The 23,789-nt window shown below is 42.8% G+C and overlaps 1 protein-coding gene across 4 annotated transcripts in view; it reads left to right on the plus strand.

The window, feature by feature from the left end:
- The window catches only part of stab1 (stabilin 1), a 65,159-nt gene extending 42,101 nt beyond the window's left edge, over positions 1–23,058 (plus strand). For all 4 annotated transcript variants that reach the window (XM_084061145.1, XM_084061143.1, XM_084061144.1 and 1 more), the window contains 29 exons: positions 26–102; positions 639–710; positions 1,563–1,679; positions 1,848–1,895; positions 2,011–2,088; positions 2,213–2,359; positions 2,794–2,922; positions 3,174–3,233; positions 4,131–4,307; positions 5,180–5,260; positions 6,048–6,194; positions 6,552–6,608; positions 7,393–7,539; positions 8,473–8,527; positions 9,410–9,559; positions 11,356–11,460; positions 12,315–12,431; positions 12,930–13,062; positions 13,216–13,276; positions 13,832–13,976; positions 14,191–14,324; positions 15,515–15,680; positions 16,027–16,133; positions 16,413–16,532; positions 17,557–17,685; positions 18,004–18,108; positions 19,306–19,452; positions 19,828–19,932; positions 22,110–23,058. In XM_084061145.1, coding sequence (XP_083917271.1) covers positions 26–102; positions 639–710; positions 1,563–1,679; positions 1,848–1,895; positions 2,011–2,088; positions 2,213–2,359; positions 2,794–2,922; positions 3,174–3,233; positions 4,131–4,307; positions 5,180–5,260; positions 6,048–6,194; positions 6,552–6,608; positions 7,393–7,539; positions 8,473–8,527; positions 9,410–9,559; positions 11,356–11,460; positions 12,315–12,431; positions 12,930–13,062; positions 13,216–13,276; positions 13,832–13,976; positions 14,191–14,324; positions 15,515–15,680; positions 16,027–16,133; positions 16,413–16,532; positions 17,557–17,685; positions 18,004–18,108; positions 19,306–19,452; positions 19,828–19,932; positions 22,110–22,181 — 3,188 coding nt within the window. In that variant the 3' untranslated portion in view covers positions 22,182–23,058. The remainder of the gene's footprint in view (positions 1–25; positions 103–638; positions 711–1,562; positions 1,680–1,847; positions 1,896–2,010; positions 2,089–2,212; positions 2,360–2,793; positions 2,923–3,173; positions 3,234–4,130; positions 4,308–5,179; positions 5,261–6,047; positions 6,195–6,551; positions 6,609–7,392; positions 7,540–8,472; positions 8,528–9,409; positions 9,560–11,355; positions 11,461–12,314; positions 12,432–12,929; positions 13,063–13,215; positions 13,277–13,831; positions 13,977–14,190; positions 14,325–15,514; positions 15,681–16,026; positions 16,134–16,412; positions 16,533–17,556; positions 17,686–18,003; positions 18,109–19,305; positions 19,453–19,827; positions 19,933–22,109) is intronic.
- The last annotated feature ends 731 nt before the right edge of the window (positions 23,059–23,789 follow it).

A 23,789-nucleotide genomic window follows, 5' to 3' on the forward strand; every position in this document is an offset into this window, starting at 1 on the left:
CATTCTAATACTGTTGTGTTTACAGAGATTGACGGTTGTCTGGTTAACAATGGTGGTTGCAATCCAAATGTAGCAGCATGTGTTAGAACTGGACCTAATACAGTAAGTTACTGCTCTGTTAACTTCCTGTAAGACAAAATAATACTGTCGGACATCTAACACTGTGACATGTTATAGCCTTCTATTAGCTAACACTGTGACATACCCGTTATAGCCTTCTATTAGCTAACACTGTGACATACCCGTTATAGCCTTCTATTAGCTAACACTGTGACATACCCGTTATAGCCTTCTATTAGCTAACACTGTGACATACCCGTTATAGCCTTCTATTAGCTAACACTGTGACATACCCGTTATAGCCTTCTATTAGCTAACACTGTGACATACCTGTTATAGCCTTCTATTAGCTAACACTGTGACATACCTGTTATAGCCTTCTATTAGCTAACACAGTGTTTTACTGACTGACTGTATTTGACTGACTGACTGTATTTTACTGACTGTGTTTTACTGACTGTGTTTTATTGACTGTGTTTTACTGACTGTGTTTTACTGACTGTGTTTTACTGACGGTGTTTTACTGACTGTGTTTTACTGACGGTGTTTTACTGACTGTGTTTTACTGATTGTTCCAGACAGTCTGTACATGTCTGCCTGGTTTCACTGGAAGTTTCCCCTTCTGTTTCCCCATCAACCTGTGTAGCATTGTGAGTGTTTGACTACTGTTCATTAATAGAATACTGTAGACTTTACCCACTGCTGTATCATATATCATCATACTAATATTATGATGCTCCTCGGAGCACAGGTCTCCGCCAGGTCAGGTAGTTGGGCCAGTCCTGCAAACTTTAGATGCCAATCTTAGCCAATAAGGATGGACTATAAAAAATTGGACAGATCCGTCTTGATCACATCTGTAGGGTGATAATGTAAAAAGAATATGCCTGCTGGTGGCACTATAATAAAATAGGCCACTGTGAAAAGGGTGGCATGTGCGTGCAAAGTTTCACGGCAATAGGACGCTGCGTTCATGATTTGAGGCATTTTGTTCAAAGTCAACTCCTGCAAACCTTAGATGCATATCTTAGCCAATCAGGATGGAAACAAAAAATCGGACAGAACCGTCTTGATCACATGACTAGAGATAGAGATAATTTAAACGGATTTGTGTGATGTTTGGACAAAATCTGTAAGAGCAATATCATTTTTTTTTTGTTGCAAAAGTCGGCCGCCTGGTGGCGTTATAACTTTGGGGCAGAGGTTCTGCTCTGGCATCCAGAGAATGTGTGTGCACAGTTTCACGTCGATCGGGCCAACGGTGCCGGGGAGATTAGCTGTCCACAGACGGACAGACGGACACACACATGTACGGACGGACGGGCTGACAGGGGGCAAAACATAGTCTCGGCCAGACGGTCCCGTCTTCGGCCTGGCGGAGACAAAAATGCAAAAATAACTGATCCACAAATTAAATTTAACGCGTTGTGACGTGACATGTGAGCTTATGTAGATCGGTAAAAACAGTGTGTGTGTGTGTGTGTGTGTGTGTGTGTGTGTAGGATAACGGAGGTTGTGGTAAGTTTGCCAGGTGTGTGAATTTACATGGTCAGGTCAACTGTACCTGTTCATCAGGACGGATCCCAGATGGAAACGACTGTAGGACTAATACCAGAACGGTAACTACTACTACCATAAATGAATATAAACTTTTCACATATTGCTAATACAAGCACACTATTACTGACGAAGCTGGTCAGATTTGACGTATTACACATGTATGTGGCGTGATGAAAACTGTAGTAGTGAGTGTAACCTTTCAACCCGTCTGTCTGTCTCTCTGTCAGGAAATAGCTGTTCGTCCAGAAAACACCTTCTTCCGTCATATGCTAACCGTGAGAAACCACACACACACACACACACACACACACACACACACACACACACACACACACACACACACACACACACACACACCTTCTAAACAGAGTGTATGTGTGTGTATTACAGAGTGCTCGAGAGTCTTTTTCGGGCTTTGGTCCGTTTACAACCTTCATACCAGTCCAAGAAAACAGAGACAACTCCACCGTACGTACAAACAACAATAAATAATAAAAATAATAAAGAATAGTAATAACATGATAATAACTGTGTGTGTTTGTGTGTGTGTGTGTGTGTGTGTGTGTGTGTGTGTGTGTGTGTGTGTGTGTAGATAGAGAAGTGGAAGGTATCGGGTCATTTGTCCAAATTGTTGTGGAATCACGTGATATCCTGTGAGACGCTTCGCCTGGACGACCTGAAGACGACCCCGCACGCTGTGTCTCTGTCTGGACACACCCTCAACTTCACTGTTACACAGGTAACACACTGTTATAACACACTGTTACACCACATTCTGTGTCTGGGCACACGCTCAACTTCACTGTTAGATGGGTAACACACTGTTATAACACACTGTTACACCACATTCTGTGTCTGGGCACACTCTCAACTTCACCGTTACACAGGTAACACAATGTTATAACACACTGTTACACAACATAGTGTGTCTGAACACCAGTGTTGTGACAGACGTGTTAGAAACGCAACTACTTTTAGCTGTAACCACTAGTCATTTTTTTCCAGTTTGGTAAGGCCGCTACAGTTACTGACATTTGAATGGCCGCGTTACTACCTACTTTAAATGAAAAAAAGCCGACAACTTCAGAGGATTAAAGTTTATTATGATCCGACTTCTACTCCCGCACTAACGTACTGTACCTTTTATAATACGCTAACTTCTCATCCTCTCAGGGCTCAGTGTATGTCAACGGGGTGAAGGTGGTGAAAGGAGACGTTCCTACGACAGATGGAGTCATTCATTACATCGAGTCAGCTCTCACTCCATTCAGACTACAAGACAAACCGCCCGTCCTACCTAAGGTACCCCGCTGTGTGTGTGTGTGTGTGTGTGTGTGTGTGTGTGTGTGTGTGTGTGTGTGTGTGTGTGTGTGTGTGTGTGTGTGTGTGTGTGTGTGTGTGTGTGTGTGTGTGTGTGTGTGTGTGTGTGTGTGTGTGCGTGCGTGCGTGCGTGCGTGTGTGTGCGCGTGAGTGCGTGTAAATAAAGTGAATCAATGATGTCAACAGACAGACAGACAGACATTTGTTGACAGATATTTGTTGTTGTTTTAAAGAGGAATTTCACAGAAGCAGCAGAGATGTACGGATACAGCAAGTTCAGCAAAATGGTCCAGGTACGAGCACACACACGCGTGCACGCGTGCACGCACGCACGCACGCACGCACGCACGCACGCACGCACGCACGCACGCACGCACGCACGCACACAAATCTTAATTAACCTTCATTTTGGTTCTCATTTACAAAATACATCACAAGGGCCCAAATATTTTGTAATTGCCTTCTGAATTGCACTCGAAAAAGCATGTGTCTCAGTGCATGGATCCAAACAAGTTTACAGAATGGAAACAACACACATGAACACATTCACAGTCAACAGGACATACACTTCCAATATCTGCCATATTACTAATGCCGCGAACCCCTCGGGCCCCAATTTGAGAAGCACTGACCAATGCAAATAATTTAGGATGGTAATATGATTTGTATTAAAGCAGTAGGTTAGTTAGTGCTGTTGTAGACCATTCGTTGAGTTTAGATGTCCACACAGGCGTACAGTATCAGAAGGCAGAGATTTCTGATCATCTGGCTAGTGACTACACAATCCCTGCCACTTTAGATAGCATGTTATTTAGACAGATGCTAGGTTCATTGTTTACCTGGTATCCTACAGTAGCTTTTTGAGGCCATTCAAAATAGCAGATGTACAAGCTCACAGTGCATCACTACACGCCAAGCTTGTACATCTGCTATTTTTGAACATTTTGGAAAAATCGTGAAAGTATGAGATCTACTGATTTAGAAGGCATTTGTAGAATTGACCTCAAGTCTTAAAGGGATAGTTCACCCCCAAAATGACTTTTTTTCCCGATTAGTCACCCCATGGAGACTTGAATTCATGGATATTTTTTTTGTTTTTGTCGCATTCCTAAGCCAATGATTTGGCAGTGGCAGACATGTTGTGGGTCCACACGTCACTGTGTCATTATCATTGTTGTTGGTGTTTTCAGGATGCAGGCCTGCTGCCGGTCATCCACATGAAGATCCACCAGCCTCTGACCATGTTCTGGCCTACAGACCAGGCTCTGAACTCCATGTCTGCGGAGAGAGTCCAGTACCTGTTCAACCCAGAACATCAACACCTGCTGGCTGCCACTGTCAAGGCTCACATCGTACGCAACGTGGAGGTAAAGTGTTCATTGTGTACAAATGGAACCAAATGAACACGTAGGCCGTGGTGGACAGTAACAAAGTACATTTACTTGCGTACGGCACTTAAGTATATGTTTTCACTTTTCAAGTATATATATATATTTATTTCATATGTACTTTACTTGAGTATTTGTATGTGTGGATACAGACTTTCACTCCATTACAATTCAACAACCCGATCTCCATGAATTTAGTATACATTGCACGGAGTGGTCACTCCGTGCATAGACAACTGGAAAAAACAAAAATCCGTGCATAGCCGCCTCGCATCTCCCCCATTGACTAAACCATTTCGGAGGCGCGCAGTCTCAAGGGAACTGGAGCAACGTTGAGGGACCACCGAGCGAGCTAAAGCTCACCATTAACATAATCCTGCATTATGTTAATGGTGTTGAGGGAAATGAATTGAACTCAACTCTATTACATTTATATTTACCATGATATTACATACCTGGACTTCATGTTCCATCTGTATGTACTCAAATGTTAAATATTTATAATGTAACAGCAGTTAAACAGCCTGCCTTGGATCCATATTTATAACATAATACAATTATTAGCATGACAGTGATACGGTCAGGAACGCAATCATCGCCGAAGTGGCAACAATCACGTAATGAGATCAGTGGAGCTCCCTCTGGTGTTGTGCCCGTGGGCGTTTCTCACACTTTTTAAGTAGTTTTTAAAAAAGCTATTGATTTGTATGTGTGTGTGTGTGTGTGTGTGTGTGTGTGTGTGTGTGTGTGTGTGTGTGTGTGTGTGTGTGTGTGTGTGTGTGTGTGTGTGTGTGTGTGTGTGTGTGTGTGTGTGTGTGTGTGTGTGTGTGTGTGTGTGTGTGTGTGTGTAGTTGTCAAGTTTTTCTCGATTTCGAGGACCTAGGACCATGCATGGATCTATCATCAGACACAGCTGTGACAAGACACTGCCGGTAACACCCGCACGCACGCTTGCACTCACACACACACACTCACAGACGCTCGCGCACGCAGGCGCATATACATGCACGCACGCACACACGCACATGCAAAAACTTGTACATAATGGCAGTAAAAGGACATACTGTATAAAATACATGGATTATATGGATGAAAATAAATCTATCGCTTTGGTGGAACAGTGGTAAATTGTCTGCTCATCACCGCAGAGGTTATACAGTAGGTTCTAAACCATCGTGGTACATCTGACTTGATCGAGTGTCTATATGAACACAATTGGCCCGTGTTCGGGGGAGGGAAGGGTGATAATTGTCACTACAGGTACTGCTAGGGGCTGGGGCGCCACCTGTTGGGCGGGAGGAGTGGGACTAAGGCAGTAGGATAAAACAGCAGTGACAACACACTAATGTGTGAGGAGAGGAATTAATTGGCATAACAACTCAAATTGGGGAGAAAAGGGGGTAAAAAGCAAAGAAAATACAGATGAAATACATAAAAGCAGATGAAATTACAATGATGTGAGTATCTTTGAGCTTTTTTGTGTATTGTGCGTGCATGTGTGTGTGCATGTGTGTGTGTGCATGTGTGCGTGCGTGCGTGCGTGTGTGTGTGTGTGTGTGTGTGTGTGTGTGTGTGTGTGTGTGTGTGTGTGTGTGTGTGTGTGTGTGTGTGTGTGTGTGTGTGTGTGTGTGTGTGTGTGTGTGTGTGTGTGTGTGTGTGCGTGCGTGCGTGCGTGCGTGCGTGCGTGCGTGCGTGCGTGCGTGCGTGTGTGTGTGTCAGGGTAATGTGCTGTTAAATGACAACAGTGCCAGAGTGGTGGAGCGCTCGCTGGTGTTCGCAGGGGGCGTGGCCTATGGAATTGACCACTTACTGGAGCCGCCAGACCTTGGAGCGCGCTGCGACGGACTGAAGAACAGAACCTTTCTGGTACTATCATTATTAGCATGACAACTTCAACTACTAATTCAGAAAGTGTCCACGGCCCACCCATCTGAACACTCATTGTTAAGTGGTCAGATGGGTGGGCGTGGGCCATGTTCATTTTCAGAGCATGTTTATTTTAATGATCAATCAATTGATTGTGTTCCGGTTTGGATCAATGGAGCTAATGTAATGTACTTTAATTTCTTACTGAAATGATGTTGATGATGATGATATAAAGTCAAAATACCATGACATTTCTTTGACATTCTTTTTTTTAATATTAATGTTATAATATTGTTACTAATTGTTATAATACAAATAGATACATAAATACAATAATTGGTATATGTTTTGTTGCAGGGCCGTTGTGGGTCTTGTATCCTGACCCCACTGTGTAACAGCAGATCCACATATACAGTAAGAATGTCTGTCTGTCTGTCTGTCTGTCTGTCTGTCTGTCTAGAGTTTAAACTGTTCCTCATTTAGCTGGGGACCTCCTGGAAGCCCCTCGAGGACCTCCGATGGTCCCCGAACCCCACTTTGAGAACCAGTGATATAGACAGTTAGTGTGTTTTGTTAAATTATCGATTTTTTTTTATTATCAATTAAATCCATTAGTTTGATCAACTGTTGGACCTAGGGCTCTGCAATTAACCAAAAATATATTGAAACCGACATAAAGCCCCCCCCCCCCTTCTATATTGCCTAGAACTGGATAATTGATTGAGGTCATGTGATCAGTGACATACGCTAGGTGTACTTTTGGCTCCGCCCTCTCAGTCAAAAGTACACCGTGCATATGTCACTGATGATCACGTGACCTCAATCAATTCTCCAGTTCTAGGCAACATAGAACGGGGGGGGGGGGGGGGGGGGGTTCTTATTTCCACACAACAGTTCTAATGTGTATTAAAGACATATTGTAGTTCAATGTTGAAAATGAGTGGTATTCCCCTTTAACCCCAGTGTAGATCATTGTAAGATGGTGGAGTACAAACATTTGGAAAATAGCAGACTACAAGCTCACAACGTGTCACACTGGTGCATTGTGATCTTGTAAAATCTGCTATTTTCACAATATATCTTTCAAAAAGTTTTTAATAATCGTGAGGTTGATTTGAAGTCCAGGCACCCGCCCGGCACCGGTTGCACCCCTACAGTGCTTGTGCTCACACACACTATTCATTGTTTCTCACCTCAGGGCGACCTCAAACCGTGTCGGTACAGCCCCATGAGACCCCTCTTCCCCAGCAGACGCTGGTCCTACGGCCTGAGCACTGACGACTTCTTCCACACCGGCGGCGGCCTGGGCCTGGGCCTGAGGAAGGGCTGTAGCAGAGAGTGTCAGGTGCTTTTTACTATGCATTTCATTAACGCAGCCTCAGTGGGATGCTCGGCCAGCAGTGGTGGAAAAAGTATCACATTTTTTACTTAAGTAAAAGTATCAATACTGCGATGTAAAAAGTACTTTGTTACAAGTAAAAGCAGCACGTATCAGCCACTGGAGTAGTGTGGTGGTGTTTACCTGCAGAAACACATTGCCCTCTCAGCTCTCACTGTATTTTGGTGTTTTCACGTTTTTTTTTTTGCCCAAAAACATTACATAATAACCAAATCAAACAGTGAAAACACCAGAATACAGTGAGAGGACGATGTGTTTCTGCAGGTAAACACCACCACACTACTCCAGTTGCTGATGACTGCTGGTTTAGACTCTAAATCTCTAAACTCTAAACCTCTAAACTTTAGAGGGAAATGATCGGTTAAAAAAAATCATTTATTGTTTTATTACTGTATATAAACACAGGTCAAAGTTACATACTTTGCCTTTAAATAGAAAGTGTAATTAGATAAACTTGTCCAGCCAGGGGACAAGTTTATCTGATTACAGTTGTCTCACTCTCTCTGTGTGCCTTTGTGAAGTCTTTTGTCACATGTGTTCTTCTGTCCTTACTGTTTACTTGTGTGTGTCTTTGTATAGACTGTTGAGTTAAGTGTTTTAATGGACCACAAGTGGAAAGAAGCTTTTCTGCTTTTTTTTTATTTTAGTATAACAAAATATGTGTTGCTTTTAAATGTTACCAAAATAAAGTATTCTCTTCTCTTCTCTTCTCTTCTCTTCTCTTCTCTTCTCTTCTCTTCTCTTCTCTTCTCTTCTCTTCTCTTCTCTTCTCTTCTCTTCTCTTCTCTTCTCTTCTCTTCTCTTCTCTTCTCTTCTCTTCTCTTCTCTTCTCTTCTCTTCTCTTCTCTTCTCTTCTCTCCTCTCCTCTCCTCTCTATAGGTCACTGACTGGATGTCCCAGTGCTGTAAAAAACACTTCGGGCCTGACTGTCAAGGTCAGTACAAAGTACACAGGCAGTGGAGGACAGTAATGAAGCTGAAGTACATTTTTGAGTATCTGCACTTTACTTTAATATTTGTATTTTTGAACACTTTCGCTCCACTACATTTCAAAGACAAATATTGTACGTTTAACATTTTGGACATGAGCTTGTATTTTCACTAATTAAGCATGCACTTAAAAAAGCAAGTACTCCAGCACTTTAACTCAAGTACACATTTTACTGTACAACTTTCGCTTGTAGTTGGTACTTTGACTCAAGTACTGGGGTTGAGTACTTTTAGAACCACTGGTTATGTGATACCAGACTCGAAAGGTGTGATGTCTGTGTATGGAGAGACAGATGTTGCAGCATTTGAGATTTGAAGTATGTGATTTGAGCACTCATAATATGCAATCTACAAACACGTGCATTGAAATTTGAACCTTCAAAATGTATTGCGCGCACACACACATTTTAGTCAAAAAAGAAAAAAAAGAAAAGTGACAGAAAAAATACACAGACACATGTAAATTGAAAGTTGCACACTTACACGTGTACTGTACTTTTTTTTTTACTTTTCCATTTTTGTCGTTACAAGCATAAATCTGCTTTCACACATTCGTTAAACTACGTGCTCGAATATTGCAACTATATTTGCAAAAAGCTAATAGAGAGAGCAGGGTGTGTTGAAAAATGTAAGTGCTTGTAAACTTTATTTGAGCGCTCATAAGCCGGGAAAATGAATGCAAGTTTGCACACCTTGAAAAGTTCACTGTTGTTCTTGACACTGTGTGTGTGTGTGTGTGTGTGTGTGTGTGTGTGTGTGTGTGTGTGTGTGTGTGTGTGTGTGTGTGTGTGTGTGTGTGTGTGTGTGTGTGTGTGTGTGTGTTCCAGTGTGCCCTGGTGGGTTGGAGGCTCCGTGTGGTGACCATGGGGACTGCGCTGATGGGATGACGGGTACAGGGACATGCATGTGTCACGAAGGCTTCAGAGGAACAGCCTGTGAACTCTGCAAACCTGGCCACTATGGAGCCAACTGCACAGGTACACAGTGATACTGTATCTAAGTACACTTCCTCATGTACTGTACTTAAAGGAGACATCCGGTCATTTTAAGTGTTATGTTTGATGTGTGTCAAATCACTTACCAACGTACACTGTAGCAATGAAAATCGCGTGACTCCACAGATCCCCCTATCGACCCCCACCGTTGGCATTATCATCATGGGACTCCACAATGAGTACTAGGAGAAAAAAACAGACTTTATATTTGTTAAAATAGGCGAATTGCTGCTATCCTATATACTCCTATAATGCCAACGGTGGGGGTCGATAGGGGGATCTGTGGAGTCATGCGATTTTCATTTCTACGTTGGTAAGTGATTTGACACACATCAAACATAACACTTAAAATGACCGGATGTCTCCTTTAAAACGTTGCTTACTAGTTACTTTGCAGATTTAGGTTATTATTACAAAACCAGCCACTTAGGCCCTGTTTTATTATTTGAAAATAATAATGTACAACAAGCTCATAACACACCACTTTAGGAGCTACACTATTCTCACTCTGAGGAGGTTAGGAGCTACTAGTTTTTAGATCATTTATTAGGAAGATTTCAGCAGAGAGACAGCATACAGATCATGAGATGCAGGGCTCCAGCCCTGCTCCAGCAGCCCCTCGGGGCACAAGCCTCCTGAACCTCATCTACCACAGTTCTTTATACTTCACATTGTACCAAAGATGCATCTAAATGGTCATATAAGGTCTGGAGTCCAGACTCTGGACTAAAGATAAGAGCGACACAAACACAGCTACACAAATACACATAGCTGACACAGTGAGAGTAGCATGGGGGAAACAGGTCAGCTGTTGGGTTGACAGCTGTAGCTGAGTTGGATTTAGCACATTTATGTGAAACCTTGCTTCAATGAGATAACCACCAAATACACACTATATATACAGGTTGGCATTCTAAAATATCCATTACAGGAGGTTAGGAGCTACTAGTCTCACTCTGAGGAGGTTAGGAGGTACTAGTCTCACTCTGAGGAGGTTAGGAGGTACTAGTCTCACTCTGAGGAGGTTAGGAGGTACTAGTCTCACTCCGAGGAGGTTAGGAGGTACTAGTCTCACTCCGAGGAGGTTAGGAGGTACAGTACTAGTCTCACTCCGAGGAGGTTAGGAGGTACTAGTCCCACGAGCCAACCTCCAGGAGGTACAAACACCTCTGTAATCCCTCTGTTGTGACCATGCATAACCTCTCACAAGGAATGGCAAAACCCCCGTACCTCTGTGACAACTTTCCCACAGCGTGTCGGACAGTTACAGTGCTGAGACTGGTGGCTGTGCACAATGCTTCAGTGGCCCGTGCGGACAGAGCGAGCTGCGGTTGTTGCTAGGCAGATTCCTCGATCGGATTACTGAGTGGGCGGGGTCTGGCATCCAAAACTAAGAAGAGTTTGGCGGCAGTATGTATTACTCTCGTCCAGTGCTACCTTCACCAGTGCTACCTTCACTAGCACATACTGCACAGCTACTACATTTACTAGTACACCAGTACACAGTGTACAGGGTTTCACTGTCTCCTGTACATTCCAAGACCAAAGGACAACATTGTACTGTCTGTCTGTCTGTCTGTCTGTCTGTCTGTCTGTCTGTCTGTCTGTCTGTCTGTCTGTCTGTCTGTCTGTCTGTCTGTCTATCTGTCTGTGTATAGGACTGACTGTGTGTGTGTGTGTGTGTGTGTGTGTGTGTGTGTGTGTGTGTGTGTGTGTGTGTGTGTGTGTGTGTGTGTGTGTGTGTGTGTGTGTGTGTGTGTGTGTGTGTGTGTGTGCAGCGTGTAACTGTACGTCAGGTGGTTGGTGTGACGATGGCATCGATGGCTCTGGTCGTTGTGTCTGTAGGACAGACTGGACAGGAGTGCGCTGTGACATCAAACTAGGTGAGTCTGTCTGCCTGCCTGTCTGTCTGTCTGTCTGTCTGTCTGTCTGTCTGTCTGTCTGTCTGTCTGTCTGTCTGTCTGTCTGTCTGTCTGTCTGTCTGTCTGTCTGTCTGTCTGTGCGTCAAACTAGGGTAAGTGTGTCCCTGACAGTGGTGTGTTGTACCGTGTTACGCTATATATGTAGTGTGCCAAGCGTAGCTCGACTAACCATTTCATCCATTGAAAACACACTAGCGGGTTTCCACGAGCATGTGCATGTCGTATCCTTCCGGAAAAACCTAGAACACAGCACTGGTCCATGAGTACAAGCATCGACTAGATCAGTGATTCGAAGGACCCCCAAATTGATAGGTATTTGACCGCAGACCCCCTTTTGAAAAGACTGTGCCAGGGACCCCCATAAGAGGTGATTTGTCAGGGTTTGACAACTTTGTTCTAAAATAGCTGTATACGCTAGGGTTTGACAACTTTGTTCTAAAATAGCTGTATACGTATACTGTATACGCTGTTAATTGTGTTATTGATTTTTTTTATCTGACCTTGTATAACACTTTGGTTGACCCTTGGTCATTGTAAAGATGCTCTATAAATAAAGTTTGAGTTGAGTTGAATGAGTGAGTTCTATTTGAGCTTATAGATCTGTTTTCTATTTCCTGAAATGTTTTTTGGACGTACAAGGTTTCTGCCTGACAGCGACGACGTGTTGTATGTTGTCTTACCCTGTGTGTGTGTGTGTGTGTGTGTGTGTGTGTGTGTGTGTGTGTGTGTGTGTGTGTGTGTGTGTGTGTGTGTGTGTGTGTGTGTGTGTGTGTGTGTGTGTGTGTGTGTGTGTGTGTGTGTGTCGTCATCACCAGAGGAGTTACCAGAGGAGTGTAAGCAGTGTCATGCTGATGCAGTGTGTGTGCCAGGAGCGGGCTGTCATTGCAAAGAGCAGTATGAAGGCAATGGGACCTACTGCAGCCCAATGCCACGTGGGTAATCTGTTCATATAGGCTGCCATTGGCCAGGGGTGTAAAGTAACTAAGTACATTTACTCAAGTACTGTACTTACTGTAAGTAACATTTTTAGGTATTTTTACTTTACTGGAGTATTTCCAATTTTGAATACTGTTACTTCTATCCTTTAACTCTATGCTTAATTACTTTTACTCCACTACAATTATATGAAAACTTTAGTTACTAGTTACTTTGTTATTATTACAAACGACGCATTGTATGCAGTTTTAAAGATTATACTTTAATTTCTAGAAATGACCAAGTCATATATCACGGAAATGTATGTAAACAGTGTAGTAGAGACAGACAGTAGGACAGCTGAGAGGGAGACAGTGTGTAACACATGGTGTTAATGTAATCTCGGTAATTATTATCACAATTTACAGACATAACAAGATCTTTATTATTATTATTATTATTATTATTATTATTATTATTATTAATCATTATTAATGTATATTTTGAACCAACAGCACCAGACCTTTGTGCAGAGTATAATGGTGGTTGTCATGACAACGCTGACTGTAACCAAACTGCGATGGTGGTTAACTGCACCTGTCAGACTGCTTACCAAGGCGACGGATTATCTTGCCAACCAATCAACAGGTGGGTGTGGTTCTGTTTATCTGTCCCTCCCCCCTCCTGCATTATTAATGATTCATTCATCACTGTTTAATGTTCTTTTTCATATTATTATCTTCTTTCTTTCTGTCTTTCTGTCTTTCTTTCTTTCTTTCTTTCTTTCTTTCTTTCTGTCAGGTGCATAGAGGAGATGAATGGAGGCTGCAGTGATTTTGCCACCTGCACGTTCACAGGACCAGTGAGTGACTCCTACTTCATCATTTCAAATGAAAAGCCCAAGTTCTAGTTTATTTGTATTTTTATGTAAACTAATACAAATGAACTCTGAAGCTAACATTAGCTAGATCAGTGGTTCTCAGTATGGGTTTGGGGAACCTGGAGGTTCCAGGGGGTCCCCAACTAAATGATGTGATATGGCATTAGTATAATTATTTATACTAAGCTATTTTAAAATAGCCAATCTACATCTACAGTAGATCGGCTATTTTTCTCGCACAAAATCTTTTCAGTGGCCAAATACATTTTGGGGTCTTTTGGGGTCCAAAACACACAGACACACACACACGTGTGTATGCGAGAGCATGTACATGTACATGCACGCGCGCACACACACACACACACACACACACACACACACACAGCTAGCAAAAATCACAGTTTGCTATTGCTGAATGTTCTTACTGCAAGTTTGCACGACCAGGGTTAAACTAGGGTCTGTCTGTCTGTCTGTCTGTCTGTCTGTCTGTCTGTCTGTGTCTGCCTGTGTTTCTCTGTCTGTCTCCTGACCAATCAGAATGAGCGTCAGTGTGAGTGTTTGCCGGGGTACGTGGGTAACGGAACCCAGTGTCTGGAGAAGGTGGTGCCCCCTGTTGACCGCTGTCTAGAAGACAACGGAGGCTGTGACCCAAAAGCCAACTGCAAAGACCTGCATTACCATGGTAACACATCCATAACATCACTGTGCGTCACCATGGTAACACATCCATAACATCACTGTACATCACCATGGTAACACATCCATAACATCACTGTACATCACCATGGTAACACATGGAACATTTATTTACGTGTGTGTGTGTGTGTGTGTGTGTGTGTGTGTGTGTGTGTGTGTGTGTGTGTGTGTGCGTGTGCGTGTGCGTGTGCGTGTGATAGAGAACCGGGCTGGAGTGTTCCTGTTCCGTTCTCCTCTGGGTAAATATAAGCAGAACTTCAGTGAGGCGGATCAGAGCTGTAGAGCAGAGGAAGCCTCGCTGGCTACCTTCAAACAACTGGGAGATGCACAGCAGGTATAACACTACCCCACATATATACATACTGGATTCCAGTAATTGGGGGGTACCAGGGAGTCCCCAGCAAAACCTGAGGCCGATTCTACAAATGTCTTCTAAATCCTAACAGTTTTCTGAAAAAACTATTGTTTCTATATCAGTGGTTCTCAAACCTTTTTCCTGTCAAGGACCCCCAAAATTATATGTATTTGTCCACGCACCCCCATCTCCAAATATTTAGTTCCAGGGACCCTCCAGAAGCAAAGATTTGAGTCAAAAATGTAAAAAAAATATATATACACTCCCTAGGGGCCAAAATATATAAAAATATTTGCACAAATGTTCAAGAATTTTCAAAAATAGCAGATCTACAAGCTCATAACGCGACACTCACCATGCTATGAGCTTGTATATCTGCTATTTTTGAATAGCCAAAGAAATCTTAAAATGACACACAGATGCGTTCCCGATTTTAATGGGTTAGTATAGCATCACAATCATTTTAACCACTTTAACCATATTTTATACAAAATAGCAGATCTACAAGCTCCTAGCGCGCCACTTCGTGCCACGCTTTGAGCGCTTTTAACTGAAGTCTTCTGGGGGTCCGCAGCCAAATGCATATCATTTTGGGGGTCCTTGACACGAAAAAGTTTGAGAACCACTGCTGTATACCAGTGATTCTGAAAATGCACACAGCCAACCCATCTGACCGCTTTACACGGCAGCCGAAAGACTGTTAAGTGGTCAGATGGGTGGGCCGCATGACACTTTTGACATTTTCAACTGGGCCCTGATCCATTTTTTTAACACCTATTTGAGTAAATGTACTTGTGGTTTATTTATTTTTTGATTGATTGAATACTTCAGAAATGTAAAACAGCACGAGGTACAGTAAGACATTGAAGCTAAAAGGATAGCACAAAAAAAGTCCTGAGGGCCTTTGTATTCAATTAATCAACATACAACATTAACACAATAACACATGTCATCAACAAATACAGACACTATATGTATGTATATCAAAAGAGATGGGTTCTCTCTCTCTGTGTGTGTGTGTGTGTGTGTGTGTGTGTGTGTGTGTGTGTGTGTGTGTGTGTGTGTGTGTGTGTGCGTGCGTGCGTGCGTGCGTGCGTGCGTGCGTGCGTGCGTGCGTGCGTGCGTGCGTGCGTGCGTGCGTGCGTGCGTGCGTGCGTGCGTGCGTGTAGCTGGGACTCCACATGTGTTCAGCGGGGTGGCTGGACGGGGGCCAGGTAGGATACCCGACCCGTTTCTCCTCAGCCAAATGTGGGGACGGCCACGTGGGGGTGGTCCTGTACAAGGAGCCCGTCGACCAGAGCAGCAAATACGACGCATACTGCTACCGCATGACAGGTACTGTACACCCAGTGGTTCTCAAAGTGGGGTCCGGGGACCCCCAGGGGTCCCTTGGAGGGTTACCAGGGGGTCCCCAGTAAAATTAGTTAATGTAGTGTCAAATTCATTTTAACCACTTTGACCATACTTTATAGTTTGGCTATTCAAAAATAGCAGATCTACAAGCTCATAGCGCGGCACCGAGTGCCGCGCTATGAGCTTGTAGATCTGCTATTTTTGAAAAATCGTGAAGTTGTGCAAATCTTTGAATATATATATTTTTTTAAAGCGAACATTTGTAGCTCAAATCTTTGCCTCTGGGGGTCCCTGGAACTAAATATTTTGTGTGTGTGTGTGTGTGTAGATGTATCGTGTGCGTGTCTTCAGGGTTATGTGGGGGATGGAGGCTTCTGTAATGGTGACCTGACCAGCGTTCTGGCTGCGACCCCAACCTTCTCTGTCTTCTACAAGGTGACTGTGTGTGTGTGTGTGTGTGTGTGTGTGTGTGTGTGTGTGTGTGTGTGTGTGTGTGTGTGTGTGTGTGTGTGTGTGTGTGTGTGTGTGTGTGTGTGTGTGTGTGCGTGCGTGCGTGCGTGCGTGCGTGCGTGCGTGCGTGCGGTGTGGGGGGGTTAAAATGAGGCAATCAGATATGATGTCAGACTGACTTCTGTACTGAGACCATCACTTCTGTCTGTCTGTCTGTCTGTCTGTCTGTCTGTCTGTCTGTCCGTCTGTCCGTCCACCATATAGTTGCTGTTGGACTACAGTGCGTCTTCAGTGGCAGGAAGTGAGCTGGTGAACTTCCTGTCCATGAGAAACTCTGATATCACTCTGTTTGTTCCTCATAACGATGGCTTCAGTCCCAACCAGGTACATGATGTTTGAAATTCTTTGTTATCAGTCTCGTGTAGCCAGACAACTATTCCACAATCTACTAACTACACCTTCCTAAATCCATTTTTGAATTAACATTTCAGCTAAGCAGCAAGCTATGCTATGCTTCGACTATTTGAATTTTGAGTTGACCCCTTGAGTTGTAGCATCTCGTTTTCGAGGGGGTCCTAAAGACAGCAATAAAGTATAAACACACTTATACAAAACATTTAGCAAAAGAACAAAAAAAACACAATATCAACCAGACAATCCAAGCAAACCAAAACACAAAACACAAAACACAAGACAACACAAAATCTAGTAGTTGCGAACGCGGAAGGAGGCGCCTCCGCCCAAGTGGAGCATACTATGAAACTCTGCTCTCATTGTGTCTCTGTCTGTCTGTCTGTCTGTCTGTCTGTCTGTGTGCAGTATGTGTGCACTGCACTGCCTGTGTGCAACCAACAGAGTGGCGCCAGAGTACAGTCAAAACACACACACACACACACACACACAGTCCGTAAATGCACAATATTTTCGAGCTGCGTTCGCTTCCAGCGTTCGCGCGTCTTACTTGTATTAGTACCGGTAGTAGTATTATACCCTAAGCAAGCACAAGAAATGGATAATTTGTTCAAAATCAAATATCATTGTCAGTGTCGATGTCGATGTCAGCGATAGCATACAGTTGAGAAAAAATACTTAGCTATAGTTATTATGACCAGATAAGTAATTATTATATAGTTATTAATTATATATAATGTTGTAATAGTTATGGACATGTACAGGAAATCGTATTTAACTGTGTAGGGCATGCATTTCCAACTCATTGTTCCCAACGCATTGTTCCCAACTTGCATCGTTCCAGAGTTGATCGTTGCCTGTCTAGTATAATATAAGGACAAGGTGGAGAGATAATATAATATAATATCAATCCCAACCAGGTTACTACATTACAATATAATTAACTATGAAATAAATATATGATTATAATATCATGATAATGTGTTGACATATTTAGACTCTGACAGGAAGAGATCTGGAGTACCACTTCTCAGCCAATCAAAGCAGAGTGCAGTACCAGGGACTGACACACGAGGCAGTGATCTCCTCTCGACTGGGCTTCAACCTCACTATACACATGAATGAGGTACACACACACACACACACACACACACACACACACACACACACACACACACACACACACACACACACACACACACACACACACACACACACACACACACACACACACACACACACACACACACACACGTGTGAACTGCTATTTCTGAAAATCATTCTTTTTTTTGGTACTGTAAGTATATTTTGTTGCCAATACTATTGAACATTTTAGTCAAGTAACATTTTGAATACAGCTATTTTACTTGTAACAGGGTATTTTTCTATTGTGGTATATTGCTACTTTTACTTACTACATAAAACAACGTTTGGGTGTTGTCAGAGCTGTAAGCTGGTGAATGAGAGGTCCTTTGTGGACTGGGACATCCCTGCCACCAATGGGATCATCCACGTCATCCAGGCTCCCCTCACAGCCCCGCCCCTGCCGGTGAGTCACAACAAACCGTATTACCCAGAATAGATGTGCACTTCACTTGCAACACTTAAGCCCTGTATGCTTTGTCGTGTGATAAATAGCAAAGATCTCCGACCTAGGGGTGCTGATGGCCTAGTAGTGGTTAAGGCGCATATACCACATATAGTGCTTGGCGTGACGTGTCGTCACTACGGGGGCCGGGGCATAGTAGCTGCAGACATATTGGTGGGGAGTCAATGTTAAGTCAAGCTGTTTATATCCCACCAAGATGTCCGCTACCAAATGACACACTTGTTGACGCCCTCCTACAGGATTTTTTGCCAGGCACTATAGGCTCTAATGCTCGTCTCGGGTTCGATTCCTGAGCCCGACGAGCATTGCTGTGTGTCACTCTCTGTTTCCTGTCATTCTTCACTATACTATCAAAAAATAATTCATTGGTGAAACACTGCAACTAAAAACATTTTAAACATTTTATTTTTCTCTACAACTGTGAAAAATTAGTTGTGATACCGATCTAGGGACTTAATGTTAGTTCCATTGATCCAAGCAAGAACAGTGAGAACACAGACACACACAAAAAAACAGGCTCTGCATCTGACCACTTGGTCAGATGCAGGTAGGATTCTGATGTCAGTCCTTTGCAACATCATAACACTTTGCAGCCTTGCAGAGAATCTGTATTTAAGCTTCACCAACGTTCAAATCAGGGCCAGACTCCTGTAGCCTGCCGGACGCTTTCCAGTCTTTTTCCTTTATTTTTCATTTCATTACTTTCTTCCAATTTCATTTCAGTCCATTACATAATGTTTTCCCCCCATTATTCTATTGTCATCTGTTCAAATAAATGTATATTGCCTTTAGTAGCAATTCTTCATTCTCTCACCAAGGAAATATTAAATGACCACAACAGTGTTTATAGCGTTAGGGTTATCTAATGATTTACAGATTTTAGTATGCACTGCAGGGCAGGCATATGTCAATAAACTGTACTATGCAGTGCGAAACAACTACCTACTCAGTAAATGTGTGTGTGTGTGTGTGTGTGTGTGTGTGTGTGTGTGTGTGTGTGTGTGTGTGTGTGTGTGTGTGTGTGTGTGTGTGTGTGTGTGTGTGTGTGTGTGTGTGTGTGTGTGTGTGTGTGTGTGTGTGTGTGTGTGCACGTGTGTGTGCACGTGTGCGTTCGTTCATCTTTCCTGTTATCTACAGATTTCCCCAGACAGGCTACACAGAGGCCACACCCACTCCAGCAGCATCGCATGGGTTGTCGTGGTGATGATTTTGCTCCTAGTGGCTGGTCTGAGTTACTACGTCTACAAACAGAAAGGACACGCCTTTAGATTCCAGTACTTCAAAGTAAGACACTGCACTCACACACGTAAACACACATATTGTGTACACACACACACACGCACACGTGCCACTGCCACCCTCAATACAACCACAGTCTTCTATGTTGTACTGGGAGCTGACCAGTACAACCACAGTCTGATACTGTTTTACTGGGAGCTCCACTGGGGCTGTGTGGAGTTAAGTGCCTTGCTCAAAGGCACCATTGAGTTTCTGTTTAACTTTCTGTCTCCACCTGTTTTATTTCACCGACCTGTCCTGTTCGTCTGTCTCGGTGTGTGTGTGTGTGTGTGTGTGTGTGTGTGTGTGTGTGTGTGTGTGTGTGTGTGTGTGTGTGTGTGTGTGTGTGTGTGTGTGTGTGTGTGTGTGTGTGTGTATCAGAATGAGGAGGAGAATGCAGCCTCCAGACAGACTGACGCTCCAGCACTGGTCACCTTCCCTAACCCTCTGTACAGAGGACAGACTGCCTTCAATGAGCCCTTCGAGGTCACACCAAACACTCTACATACTCTATACTACAATACATACACTACTGTAGTCAGGGCCGGACTGGGACCAAAATTCAACCCTGACATTTTGGTCCGAACCGGCCCACCACCCCCCAGGTCGTTTGGTCAACGGGGGGGGGGACTGTTTCAGCCCAGCCCTGCACATGAACTCTGCAGCCGCACTGAGGCCCCTGCTGGAGAGCATCCCAGCCCAAACATCAACGTAACTAATAATTGGGCCGCGCGACCCGTAAATGACCGTAATAATCCTAAAACGGGAGCGAAAATATTTAAAAAATAAAAAAAACTTTTCTGGCCCAGCGGTCCACCGGGAATTTGCCCGGTACGCCAAATGGCCAGTCCGCCCCTGAATCCAACCAGGACATTTTTCCAACTTTTACCTGACTCTTGCACCTTTATCTAATCTTTCAGTGAAGAATGTGCAAGAGACCTAAAAAAGTATTAACCATGGTGGAGCAGTGGTTAAGATACAGGCCTTGCACACAGATGGTCCTGAGTTCAAAACCAGCAAAGACATCTTTCCAACTTTTACCTGGGGCTTTTACCTTTATCTAATCTTTTAGTGAATACCACGCAAGTTAACAGAATAATAAGAACCTCTGTGGTGCAGTGGTTTAGGTACAGGGCTTGCAACCAGAAGGTTCCCGGTTCAAATTCAACTAGGACATTTTCCCAACTTATATCTGACTCTTGTGGTCTGTATCTAATCTTTCAGTGAACAGCCTGCAAGAGACCAGGGAATTCATTGTTTTAGAATAGTACTTTATCTAATCTTTCAGTGAATAGCACGCAAGTGAACATGATAAGTAAGAACCACTGTGTCAATCTCAAACATACATGTCCACAGTAAGGTGGAATTTTTAAATTGTGAATCAAGTTTATAGGTTAAAGTAGCCACCCCCCTGACAAAAACACCAAGGTGGTGTGTTTATGTTTGGAACACAGTTCTTATATGACGTGATCTAAGATTCCCAAATGGGGATTTCAACACAAAAAATAAAGCCACGAACCCTGGAACAGGCAGTGACTTCAGACTTCGGCGCTCTATATCCATTGCCATTGACAATGCATTGGGCGCTTAAAGTTAAATATCTCAAAAACTACAAAACATTTCAAAGTAAAAAGTTCAAGCATTTGTGTCCACAGTAAGATGAATTATAACTAGAAAAAGTGCTCCTCGGAGCACAAGTCTCCGCCAGCAGACTTGGGAATGTTGGGAATGTTCTACTTCTTATGTTCTAATTCTTACAAAAAATAGAACATGTTACTGTGTCATAGTAACATGACACAAGTGTCCTATCCGTCTGTATAACTGTCCTATCCGTCCTGTATGTATAAGTGTCCTATCCGTCCTGTCTGTATAAGTGTCCTATCCTTCCTGTCTGTATAAGTGTCCTATCCGTCCTGTCTGTATAAGTGTCCTATCCGTCCTGTCTATGTAAGTGTCCTATGTAAGTGTCCTATCTGTCCTGTCTGTGTAAGTGTCCTATCCAATTGTTACAGTATCCGCCATTTCTCAGCCATTTCGTGATTATTCCTGTCTTACCTCACTTTGAAAGAGGCTAAGACTCTTTCAAAGTGACACATGTATTTATAGGCCGCTATACGTCACTAGCCAATCAGATCACACTATTTCACCGTATTGTCACGTGTCACGTGAGGCTTGACCAATGTTAGCTTGACATGTGGAAAGTGAAAACAATGTCTCCTGGCGGAGACAAAAAGTGTGAATGGAGTTTCTAGGTGAAAGCATTGTTTGAGGTGCCAAAACTTTTAAAGGAGTACATTTCTAAACCTATGAAACATTTCAAAGATTCGTTTTCAGGCAAACATTGTTCACAGTAAGATGAACATTTTAAAGTTTGAATGGGGTTTCTAAGTATGTAGGACTAGTAGCCTGCCAAATTTGTACTTTTTCTCTTTAAATGTCCATTTTGCCATTGACCATCACTGCTTTTATAGATTTCAGGGTAAAAACACTTGAAAGATTTCTGAAACATTTATAAGAATTTTAAATGTAAGAAATGTAGAATTTGTTTTGGGGTGATACAAAACTATAAAGAAACCACCAACTGCTTTGACATCATCCTCATCATCCAAGTTCAAGTTATTATTATTATCATCATCATCATCATCATCATGTCGTTCCTACAGGACTCCACACAGGAGGCAGCAGCAGCTCCTCCAGAAGCAACAGAAGCAGAGAAGGTTGTGGAGCTGGAGTAGAACCATCATCATCTGACCCCCAACAACTGCATTCCTCCAACAGTATTACTTTAACCATTTACACCCTCTATACTTCGTAAAGCAGACCTGAGTTGGCACTGTACTTGGTGCACTTTTTTCCCTCTGCACCAAAATCTCTTCGCCAAAAATAGCCTATCTACAAGCTCACAACGGGTCGCAACACAATGCGCCGTGAGCTTGCAGATCAGCTATTTTCAGCGAATGTTCCCCCAGAATAGGGATGCTGGAGCTCAAGTGGTGTATAAATTCAATAAGCAGCCAATATATTGATAGTATTCATGGATGATATTGTGTGTGTAACTAAGCACAGGGGTTCCCCAACTTTTACCTGCCAAGGACCCTCGGATAGACTGTGGACCCCCTAAGCCAAATGGCGTAAAACAAAAAAGAAGGGAAAAACCAAAACAAACAAAGTTAAAATAGCAGATCTACAACGTATCGTGTCAATACAGAGGCAAAATTGACACCCTAAAAACATATAAAAAATATACAACTTTCACCCAGGCATCCCTATGTTTGGCATTGTCATTATTAGGTGAACATTTTAAAAAGATTTGGTTTTATTTTTGGATTTCTTACAAATGTTATTTTTTACAAATGTTACAAAAATAGTGAAAATGTTTTTGCTATGAATACAGGTGTGCCTTGAGTTGAATGTATCCATTGGTGAGCCTTGGGCACAAAATGTTTACAATATAAAGGACCACAATGGAAACAAGCCTTCTGATGTTTTTGTGCTTTTATCCTTTTAAAATTCATTTTCAATAAAGTGCTCAATCAATCAATCACAAGATAAAAGCACAATACAGTATATACATACAGTAAAGAGCCTTACAAAATAATGACCATGCTTATGTACTTTTCTGCTAAATTAGCAATTAACCACTACCTATACTTAGTTGACTTAAAGGAGTAGTTCACCCAAACATATCACTTATTTTCTATCAATTACAACAATGGCAAACAGGGTTGCCATGTTGCAACCCCAAGAGTTTTAGCTGCAACATAATTCCATTGCTCAGGAAATAAACAACGGATTACAATAATATAACATTCCCTATAATCAGTAACATGCAGGTGATACCTATGTCTATCAAATATGGTTTTATTGAAAGGCAATCAAAGGCTAGATCGAGTTTAGAAAGCAAACAGATAATGTCCGGGGGCCTCAGTGCGGCTGCAGAGTTTGATTGAGTGTGTGACTAGGACACTCATTATCCCACATGCCATATGTCAAAATGACCGGCTTCACCGGGAATCGTGCGCGTGTATTTTGCTAAGAGATTGGTTACATAGTTTAACTGATATTAATGTATTAGTGCATTAAATTTCCCCATCCACTTTAATGGGAAAATGGTGTCTAAAGTGTATGATGTCACATCCAGGTCAACAGTCAGTGGATCAGTGGATTTGTCTACATAGTGTTTACATACAGCTCATCAGACACAAGCCAACAACCTATTATTTGTAAAGGTAAATACTTCTACTAACTGTGTGCTGTGTTATTATTATCTTGTTCTCTTGATGATGTTATTGCTCTTTTATATTTTACCATTTGGAAGTTGCCTTTAGATTGGTTTGAGAATG

This window comes from Gymnoscopelus microlampas (genome assembly GCF_963454915.1).
Source record: "Gymnoscopelus microlampas genome assembly, chromosome: 7".
Classification (NCBI taxonomy): domain Eukaryota; kingdom Metazoa; phylum Chordata; class Actinopteri; order Myctophiformes; family Myctophidae; genus Gymnoscopelus; species Gymnoscopelus microlampas.